The sequence below is a fragment of the Vanellus vanellus genome, assembly GCF_965231255.1.
Source record: "Vanellus vanellus genome assembly, chromosome: 8".
Taxonomy (NCBI): domain Eukaryota; kingdom Metazoa; phylum Chordata; class Aves; order Charadriiformes; family Charadriidae; genus Vanellus; species Vanellus vanellus.
Genome location: NC_138913.1, coordinates 15,478,144 through 15,488,647, shown reverse-complemented (window position 1 = coordinate 15,488,647; position 10,504 = coordinate 15,478,144). Strand labels below are relative to the sequence as shown.

Genomic DNA, 10,504 nt, shown 5'->3' with positions numbered 1-10,504 from the left:
AGCCACGGCAGCCAGGGCCCCCAGCCCCAGCGGCACTAAACCCGAGCCGGCATTCGCAGCCAGGGGCCCACGGGAGTCTGGAATCGCCCGCGGGATCCGCTCCTGCATCCACTGGAGAAGTCCTACTCTGCCCCCTTCTGCTGCACAATTCCGCGCTCCTCGCAGGGAGAATGAAACCTGGCTGATCGCCTGCCCTGCCTGGTAGGGTATGCTGTGATAACCCAGCAGCAAGATAAATAAATTAAAAAAAAGTTACCTTATTTAGCAGTGTAAGGCTGACCCTAGTGCAGGGCATTTTTGGGACATACTGAAAAGCCAGGATTAAATGCGCTGCTTGAACTCTGGTGTTTATGGTGAGCACACCCGCAGCGGTGCGACGCCTCCGGGCCAAAGCTGTATCACTGGTCCAGCTCCAGCTCTGCAGTGTAGTTCTGGCTGTAGAGACTGGCCTGCTGTCTCTTTCGTACCTCTTTGGCCATGTTTTTCTTCTCTCTGTTTTGTTTTTTCTACTTTCAGAAGACTAGGGATCCCTCTGGCTCCTCTCTCCGCAGACTTGGACCTCGGCAGCAGTGCCAAGCAGGTCAGGGAGCCTTCCTCAGAGCCCAGCCAGAACCGCTGCTGGTCCTGCACAACAGGGTTTGTCCCTTGAATAATAATAACTTTTTTAGTTTTCTTAAAAGATCTCTCTTTGGTTTCTTGTGTTTTGAATACATAATTGGATAATTTCCAGGGTGGAGAGCTACTAACTAATTGTATATACATGAATCACAGCACCATTCGTAGACTTGCCTAGGACTGAGTTCCCACATCCCAGAGGCCAGTTCACGCTTCCAGAGTCTGTTTACTTCCTTTAGTGTCATAACTGTAATTTGAAATTTTACACCATTTTGCATGAACAGATTTCAAAGCACTTTCTGCCACTCCTAGAAACAGAGGAAAATTCCCACCTGCCTTCCCTTTCTCTGTCTTGTCTCCTACAAGTTCATTTTTGTGTCTGTATACATGTGGCAACTTGTCTGGCCAGCCCAAAGCCCCGTTTCCTTTAGAAAAACAAAACAAAACAAAACAAAACAAACAAACACCCCCCACCCCCCCCCCCCCCCCATTAATTTGCAGGAGATAAGACAGAGAAAGGAGGGAAGGCATCTCCTGAGGCAGGTTGTCCATGCAAACAATGGCGTCTCCATGGTGGGAGTCTCAGGACTCCCAGGACATCCTGGGTCCCAGGACGTGATGCCTCGATGAGAGCCTCCAGCACTCAAAGGCTTCAAAGGCAGCACGCCTGAAGGCAGGATCTGTTCATACAAAATAGTGCAAAATGGCGATGACTGTGGCAGCTCTCCAGCCCCTGTGCTTTTGGGTTGCACAGACACCATGTGGAGATCAAAGCGTCCTCACAGGCACAGGCAGGGAGCCCTGGGCTAGTGGCTCCTAGGGCTGGAGCTGGTGGTGTCCCACGAGCAAAGGGTGTACCCGGAGCTCCTGGTCCCTGCAGTGCCTCCACCAGAGGATTTTCCCACTGGTGAGAGCTTGGGCAGTTTCAAGGCTGTCCTAAGTAATGTCAAGGCCTGGACCGGATCTCGTCACAGGGTTGAGATGATGGTGCCACTCCGGCTGCTCTCCCATCCCAAGGCGCAGAGTTGCCAGGGGCTTCTCTGCAGCTGCTGCAATCCCAGCTGGAGGACACAGCGTGGTAAAATGGCCTTTCTCCGGGGTGCCAGGAGCTGATTTCAGGGTGGCCTGGTGTGCACGATGGGACAGTCTCACTTCTGCACTAAGCCAGGTTATCTGTGGGGAGAGCTTCAGGGGCGGTGTGGCACTGGGCTGTCCCAGCCCTCAGATTTTATCTGCAGCTCCAGCTTATTCTAACGAGGGTTTTTTCTTTGCTGGCAGCACTCTGTGCCATTGCCTGCTCTCCCTCGGGCCAGCTGAGCCTTGACTCTGAAACGGACAACTGGGTGACAAGATGTAGTCCATCTGTACGTGCCCTGGACATTCTGCTGCCTGACCCCACGCGCACATGTGCCCCACGCACAGGATGGCCTCACCTGCCCACCCCTGGACGTTCTGCGTAGACCGTGCCGCCTCACCCCGTGTGTGCTTTGCCACCGCTCCTGCCTCCCCGCCTGTGCACGCTGCCCACACACCCCATCCGCGCCGCCTTGTCCTCCAGCCCCTGTGGCACTTCACCCTCTGCGTGCCGTACACGCACCCCGTACACCTGCCTGGCAGCTGCCTCATCGCCCAGAAATGTAGGGGAGGCTTCATTCTTGCATGAAGCATTCAGAGCCACCCCTCTTTGCCCTGGTTCCCCCCTCCCCCCCCCCAAGGTCTCCTCCTTCCTCTCCTCCCACCCCTGCTCCGGCTTCCTGCACTTTGATGTGCCTCCCCTCCTCTGCTCCAGGGTACAAACTGCTTACCAGGTGGAGATGACTTCTCCCCACCCCACAATTAGGTGCAATTATGAGGTTATGCTTTTCCCCCAAACCCTTGCTCTGGTGTGCACTGAGGGTGGACGGGTTCGGGAGCAGAGTCCTGCTCCGGGCTAACGAGGTGGAGCAGGGCCCTGGTCTGTGCGGGCGAGCGGTGCCAGTGGGTGCTGGAGGTGGGATGGCTGCTGAACACGTCCTGGCCGGGTGGCCTGAGCAGGGACTCAGCTGCAAGAGCCCGACCCGGCCCCGTTCCAGCACGGCAGCAGCAGGTACCTGGGCAGAGCCCAGAAATGCGCCCCTGGGGAAGGTGCAGCCAGCGCTCGCGTGGAGACAGATCCCAGCGGCCGGCAGCAAGCTCGGCTGTCGGCTCTCATCATATCTGCTTCAAGGCGTGCGGTGCCTTGGCACTGTGGGACACCCCTTGGCTGGCAGAGGAGCAGGGCTCCAGGCATTGCATCCCCTGGGCTTCTGAAGATGCTGCCTTCGGCTGGAGGTGGGACCCCCGTGTCTCTTATCGAGACATAGGTTTGCTCCCACTGCTGTTGGTGCTGGCTGCGAGGGAGCTGACGGCTACAGCAAAGCCCACCCCACGTGCCATCTCCACTCTCACTGGGGCTCAGGAGTATGAGCTCTTTCTTGCTGGTTCCTGGCCCCTCATCGCCTCCTGGCCACATCCCAGGTGAATGCGTATTCCTGCAGCAGGTTTCATGGAGCATGGCTGGGTCAACACTTTGCTGCTCTGGTGTGACCTTGGCCGCAGGGTGCTGGGAGCCAAAATTGCAGTGCCCGGCCACCCGGGCGCAGCACCGGCAGGGCCAGCACTGCAGGGCCACCCTTGGGTGCTGGGCAGTGCCTGGGTGTCATGGCGAGTGCAAACCCCTCCTGCCACAGCAGGGCAAAAAGCTTCATCAGAACTGCTCCATCCAAGGGCAAAACACTGCCATCACAGCCAGGGAGTCCTTGCTCCATCCTGCAGCAGTGCTCCATGTGCAGATGTGGATACACACACCGACACATCTCCATGTGCTTGTCCTCACGTGTGCAGGGCAAATGCTCTGCTGAGGTCAAGGCTGGCCGTTCTGCAGCACTTTCTCTTCTGGTTGCCCTGCAGGACGCAGGCAGCCAATCTCAAGAGAAAATCTGGGCTTGCTGGTCTGCTCTGGGGGGAGGGATCTCACCCCCACGGTGCACTATGGCATGGCAGCACTTGTGGCACTCAGGTCAGGGCATCTGTCCAGTGTTTTTGTGATTGCTTAACCTGTTTGTATCACAAGAGATGCAGATGAACCTGGGGCTTGCAAAGGGTCTGCAGGATACCTCTGATTTTGACGTGGACAGCCAAAGCAACCCTGTCAGGGACAGGCACGCGGTGGCTGCCCAGCCGCTGAGGTGCGGGCAGGGAGAGCCCCGGTGTGCTCCTCTGCCCTGTGCCACGTGCTGCTGGTGGGGCCATGGATCAGGTGCTCCCCGAAGCTCTTCACCCTTGGCCAGCGCTGCTGAGTCTGTGTTGGATGAGCCATGCTCAGCTGCGATGGCCATCCAGGTCCTGGGAGCATCTCGGCTGTGGCCACGTTTCAGGTCATGGCTCTGGTAAGGGAAAGGACGGAGCTATTTGTGACTCTTGGTGTGGCATTTGAGCAGCCAGGGGCTCTAGAGTGTGTGTGTGTGCGTGTGTGAGTAAGGCACGCGGTGCAGCGTGTAAAAACACACCTGGAGAGAAAGTCTCAACGGAGATTAGATTAAAATAAAATGCAATTAAACACAGAGAGCATCCTGTCTGTTACTCAACTCTCCTTGCATAACCCTCGGGACTGGCTGCCTTCACAGATGGCTGCTCTGCTGTCAAAGTCATTTGCTGGGCACCTGTTGGAAAAACTGCCAGGTCAGCGCAGAACTAATTGCACGGGGATCTTTCCTTCTAATGAGATTTGAAAATCTAGAAGAAAAATTGCCAAGAGGTCTTGCAGCTCCCCAGACGAGCCTGTGATGCCTCCCGCTCCTTAATCCAGGTACTCCTGCGAGTGACTGCGATGGGGACGAGGACGTGTCAGTGGCCTGGAGGGCTCGAGCGGCCCCCGGCAGAGGAGGCTGCACATCCCCCCGGGAGCATGGCGATGGCTGTGGGACAGACGGGAGCCGCTGCTGTCCCCAGCCCCTCTCAAAGGCTGTGGCACTTCTCCCCTTCCCCTGCTGTGTGCACCCAGGTCCGAGGCTCTTGTGGGCGGCCAAAGGGCAGGGAGCTCCGCAGCTGCAGAGCGATACCCAGACACGTGGGGTGCCTTTGTTTGCCTGGGTGAGCAGCCAAGTTGCTGCCCATCTCCAGCTTCATACCAGCTGCAGATCTAAGGCAGCTGACTGGCCTGCCAAAAAAACAAAACGCATTGAGGACCAGGGAGTGGCTTGTGCTGCTGCTGAATAATGATGATCCCAGCAGGCTTATAAAACGACGAGGCGGGGAGCTCACCACAGAGCTGTTCCTTGCAGCCCTGGTCCTCCGCAGAGCATCACTCCACCTCGTCAGCCAAGGTACGTTTCTGAATGGAGAGATTCAAAACGGGAGCTGTGTTTGTGTCCGCAGCGGGGCCTGTGCCCCGTGGTTGGAGACAGGCTGGGCTTTTCTTTTAAACTTGGGGAAAATGCTACTGCTACGCCTGCAGAGGAGTTTCTGGCCAAGGAGGCAGAGCAGCCACGTGCAGGGTCTGTAGGTGCCAACCTGCCCCAAGCGGAGCTTCAAGCACGTGGGCAGCATCCTGTCTCCAGGGGCTGCTCAGGGGTGAGCTGCACAGCTCCCGCCTCTGCTCCGCAGGAGAACGTGTCCTTTCCCTCCTCGCAGCGTGCTTTCAGGGGTCGATTCATGATGCTGATTTGAGCCTCAACCAACTTCCTCACCCTGCAGTGCTGTGAACACCCTGGCACATGAAGACCCCCCAGAGGCAGCTGCACTGTCCTCTTCCCACTGCCTTGCAGGACCAGGCAGCCCTGGCACACGTGGGGACATCCCTCTCACCGTGCCGGCTCCTGCATGTGTACGCTGCTCGCTCCCATGTCCCAGGGCCCCAGCACTGCCCCGGCTCTGGAGCATGTGTCTTCTGCTCCAGCATTTTATAGTAAACATCCCTGCATTTCTCCTTGCCTCAGCTCTGGACAGACAGTGATGCTCCTGCGCGTCCGGGGATGTTTATCCCCCCTGCACCTTGTTAGGTGTCAGGTGTGGGCGATGGGTTCAAGTGCTCTCACCAGGCATTGCTGCCTGCAGAGCTGCTGGGCACAGCCCAAGCACAGGCAGGGCTTGAGGCCATTTTGGGCTGGGGACTTATTTGGCACAGTGCCTGCGTGCTTTTCTCATGATCCTTTTCTCCTCTCTGCGCCCCCGAGGAGCCCTGCTGCAGATGTCCTGTCTTTTCTTGCCGTATTTCAAGGCAAAGTTCTGCTCCACGGAGGCCACGTCTCAGCTGTTTTCCTCCTCCCCAGGTCCGCTTCCCGCCTGCATCCCGGCGCAGCCATGCTGGGCACCGCGGTGAGGCTCTCGGTCCTGCTCGGCCTCCTCAGCTTTGGCAAAGGCCAGATGTTTCACATGGGACCGTGCCCAGATCCATCAGTCCAAGAAGACTTTGATATCAACAAGGTGTGAAAAGCTTTCTAAAAAATCTCACGGCGGGTAGCGAGTTAGGCTGAGGGGAGGTGGGACCGATGGCAAACTGCTCGGGTGCATAGCGGGGGTTGGCAGGTCCGGTGTTGACACCTTGTGCTGGAGGCGCCAGAGCGGGTTTTTTGGCCTGATAGCCCCCCGCAGCCTCCCGCGCTGTGGAGGTGGGTGCTGGAGCAAACCCAGCAGGCAAAACCCTGCCAGCAAATGAGCCAGGCTGCTCTGCCCCAGCCCTCTCGTGCTAAAAGCGTCTCTCTGGACTTTCCTCTATCAGTATTTGGGGAAATGGTATGAGATAGAGAAGCTGCCCTCAAGTTTCGAGAAAGGAAGCTGCATCCAGGCAAATTACTCGCTGAAGGAGAACGGGAAGTTCAAGGTGATCAACAAGGAGCTGCTGTAAGTGTTTGCGTTCGTGCCATGTCCTCGCAGCAGCGGTGGCTCTCCTGTCACCTCTCTTGCTGTCCTGGGTGGGCATTTTTTTCCAAATTGTCTGTTTCTGGGAGGCACCCTCTGGTTGCGATAGCTCTGCTGGGATAATGGGCTTTGCTGCGGTTACGACAGAGATGGGGGTCTCTGGTTTCTGCTGGTGCTTGCCCTGGGCTCAGCTGGTCTCTGTCTCATAGTCCAAGGCAATTAGTGAGAAAATAGACCAAATACACATGGTGACCCCAGTGTGAAATAGCTTGTGTCTCCCCCCTGGCCGGTTTGTGATCCCCAGTGCTGGCCGAGAAGCTGGATGCCCTGGGTCCTGTCCTGGGGGGTCACGGGGCTGGTTATGGGATGGCAGCCACCAGCTTGTGCCCCTGTGTGCTGAGAGGTGCCTGTGCCCTGTGGTCCTCTCTGCTCCAGAGCAAAGGGACCCGATGAAAAGGGGCAGGGAAGGTGAAGCACACGGGTCAGTTTTACTTAAGCAAATATTTGCCAACCTTTTTCTGGAGCATTTACCTGCACTGGTAGTAACTGCGTGAGGGGATCAGCAATCAGTGCCAGCTAAAATCAGTGAGCAAAGTGAATGCACTAGTTGTTCCCTTTATTAAACTTGAGAGTCTGCAATTATCCCGAGCCCTCCTAGCTTTTTGCAAGGACTGATGAAGGTATTAATCCATCTGTTCCCGTCACCAGCCCCGGCTGTCGCGGGGTGCTGCTGTGGGTGGCTGAATGAATGAGAAGGAGCGAGCGGCGAACGCCGCGCTGTCCCCTGCGCTCCTGGCATGGCATGGGGACTTTGTTCTGGCTCACAATAACAACAACACAGCCACACATCCCTTGTGTCTGGCAGAGAGCAGCGTCCATGCCGCCCGCTGACCGCGCAGCACCGTCTCTGCAGCTCCACTGCTGGGGCAGCGCCTGGCCAACAGCTGGCCGTCTATTTGCGCCCGCGTTAATCTGCAGGAGATTAATCTGACCATTTAGTCACCACTGCAGCAGCTCAGGAGCCTGAAATGTCAGGGATATTTTGGGTCAGGTGTGCACTGTGCACACTCCAGCACCAGCCCCTTGACCTCTGCTGCTGGCAGCTTTAGCTTCTGCCTCCTCGGCTGTTCCTGCTTCACAGGGAAGCATGAAATTCTCCTGCCCCACAGGCAGCGTCCAGCTCTCAAGGCATCCAGGGAAAAATGCAATTATAAGATGGGCAGCTCGAGTTGTGGGGCTTGCTGACAGCTCGGCAGTGCTCTGAACCAGCAGTGAAACAAACCCTGGCTCACCAAGCAGGGACAGGTAATTTGTGTGCGGAGGAATGTGCCATGACCTGGGAAAAACGCAGGTGATTAAACAGACGTGAACACGTGCCTTCCACAACTAGCAGGAGCTGAGCTGCTCCCTGGCATGTCCGAGGTCAGTGCTGGGATCCTCCCATCCTGTGCAGAGGGGGCTTGATCTCCCTCTTTGTCACCGTCCCCGTGGCACTGAAGGGCACCCCGCTGGCAGGGGCACTTGGAGAGAGGCACCCTGGGGTGATGGGGTGGTTTAACCTGGGAGACCATTTGCCCTGTTGCGCCTGGCCCAGGACCTGGTGTGCCCTGGGTGCTGCTGAAACCATCCCCAGCGGCGAGCTATTCCTCCGGGGATGCTGTGGTTTGCAGTACATGTTTCCTCTTGGCAGGTGGATGCGTCAGAAGGGATGATTTAGTGGAATCAAAACATAATGTGATTTCAAACTCACCTGATTTTATTTCTCGCCTTGTCGTTTTCCACTTAGTTCCAGTGGCAAAGTCAACGAAGTGGAAGGAGAAATCATGCACATGGATGTAAAAGAGCCGGCCAAGCTGGGCGTCCGCTTTAACTGGTGTAAGTGTGTGGCTGGGATGCTTGCATCCCCACCGGCTCCCCGGTCCCCTCCGGCCTCAGCATTGCGGTGGTCCAGGCACGGCGGGAGGGCAGCGCCTGCACGTAGCAGGCACCACTGCGTGTCACCAGGGCTGCAAAACTAGCAAAGCAAGAGGAGAAGCTGCCCCGGTGACTTAAGTGCAGCTCGATGGGGGATGGGGCAATGGCAAAGGGTTAGGACAGATGTGATCAGCAGGTAGCGGTTTGGTGATATTTATACATCAGCTACAGCAACGGCCCCCACAGTGGTAGAGCACTCTTCACCAACTGGTCTCAAAGCAAGAAAGATGAGCAGCATTACCGTCCCTCCAGGTTGTTTCACAGATGGGGACCGGGAGGGGGGAGAAGTGGGGGTGGCAGCCCCACAGCTGCTGCAAGGGCCAGGAATAGGCTTGTTTTTCGGAACACAGCTGTATAGCTATTAGCCCACCCTGCCTCTCCTTACAAGTGCCCTTTATAACTGTTACTAATGTGGTTTTGTTTGCTTTTCCTTCCCTTGTCAATGTAACACACGACAGGGGCCTGCCGAGGGGCAGTGCATTTTATTCACGTCGCACAGCACTTTGTCCACAGCAACACTTGGAAGGCGAGCAGAAGTCTCCCCTCAGCTCCCTTTTTACTCTGCTCCCTCACCCCTTTTCCTTGGCCGTTTCATAGCACTTGCACAGACGGGGTATTTGGAGAAATGGGTGGAGCAGGGGTACTTGCAAAGGAGATGCAATTATTGTTCATGAGCACAGCCAGGCTTAATTATGCGCTGCTGAGGCATGACCCGCAGCCAATTCGCCCGCAGAGGGTGCAGCCCCAATCACCCTCACTGGACACGAGCCTCAGAGAGCAGCGCCCAGCATTACTGAGTGCACCAGAAATAAATCCCAGGGCACTTACGCCTGCCTGCTGGACCCACCTCTGCCTTCTGCCTGACAGTTTGAAGCTGGAGTGGCTGTTCCTCATCAGTGCAGTTGCTTTGGGCACAGCAGCCTGATGGAGAACAGAATTTGGCCCAGGTGGCTGGTGTCGGTAGGATGGGCTGAGCCAAACTGGCGGGGAGGGAGGTGGTGGTTTGTGCTCCTCAGATCACTGGTGTCCGCTCCCAGCCCTACAGCTCCTTCCCGCCAGCAAGCACCCTCACACAGGTACAAGCTGGGCTGGTAGTCAGTGGCCTAGCCGAGCTGTTCAGGTCATAGTGTTAACTTTAGAGCAAGACCTCCCTGGCTGGGGCTTTTATCAATTGTAGCTCCCTGTACTGACCACAATTATGCAGCTCAGGAGCAGCAAAAGTGGGAACAGCAGCAGGAGCCACAGCTCTAGTGCTGCAGAGTGGTCCAGAGTGGGTTACCCCCATGGCATTCACAGTGCCTTTCTTTCTCCTAGTCATGCCTTCTGCCCCTTATTGGGTCATCTCCACCGACTATGAAAACTACTCGCTGGTTTACTCCTGCACTAACATCCTCTGGCTCTTCCACATTGACTACGCCTGGATTATGTCAAGAGCTCCAGACATGCACCCGGAAACTGTGGAGCACCTGAAGAGCGTTCTCCAGTCCTACAAGATTGACACTGAGAAAATGATGCCCACGGATCAAGTTAACTGCCCTCCGGAGATGTAACTCCCAGTATGCAGTGACACAGTGCCAGGCCAGCAATGAACTTTGTTGCTTTCTTTATTATCCATTAGAATTTCTCTATGTAACAGAGAAATGCAATAATCCTTCCGCTAACAGTAGTTTGCCAGCCCTGAGTTACTCCTTGCTGTCATGTCCTCTATTGCTCTCCCCCCTTTTTTGTCTCGATCTGACTTTTGCAGAGTAACTGACTGATTCAAAACTAATGGGTGAAGAAAAGAAACCCTGAAGTGCAGACGTGAAGCTCTGCTGTTGCTGAGAGTCCTCCAGTATGTGGATGCAAAAGGGCATGAGATGTGATGTGAAAGTATTAGTCCTGGGGGAAAACTTTTCATCATGTGCCCCCAGGTTTGTTTCCCATTTTTGTCTTGATGCTTCTGGGCCTGGTAGGAGTCTAATGGTGTCTGAGCTACATCATGGGCACTGCCTTCCCAGCGGCAACCTCCAGACACCGGGGGTTGTTCTGCAGCCTG

The 10,504-nt window shown here is 56.1% G+C and overlaps 1 protein-coding gene across 1 annotated transcript; it reads left to right on the top strand.

The window, feature by feature from the left end:
• Window positions 1-5,934: 5,934 nt before the first annotated feature.
• On the top strand, window positions 5,935-10,016 carry APOD (apolipoprotein D; the record flags this gene model as incomplete). Its single annotated transcript, XM_082487446.1, has 4 exons — window positions 5,935-6,057; window positions 6,353-6,474; window positions 8,279-8,367; window positions 9,781-10,016. 4 exons carry the CDS (start codon window positions 5,935-5,937, stop codon window positions 10,014-10,016), a joined length of 570 nt encoding a protein of 189 aa, XP_082343572.1.
• Window positions 10,017-10,504: the final 488 nt, after the last annotated feature.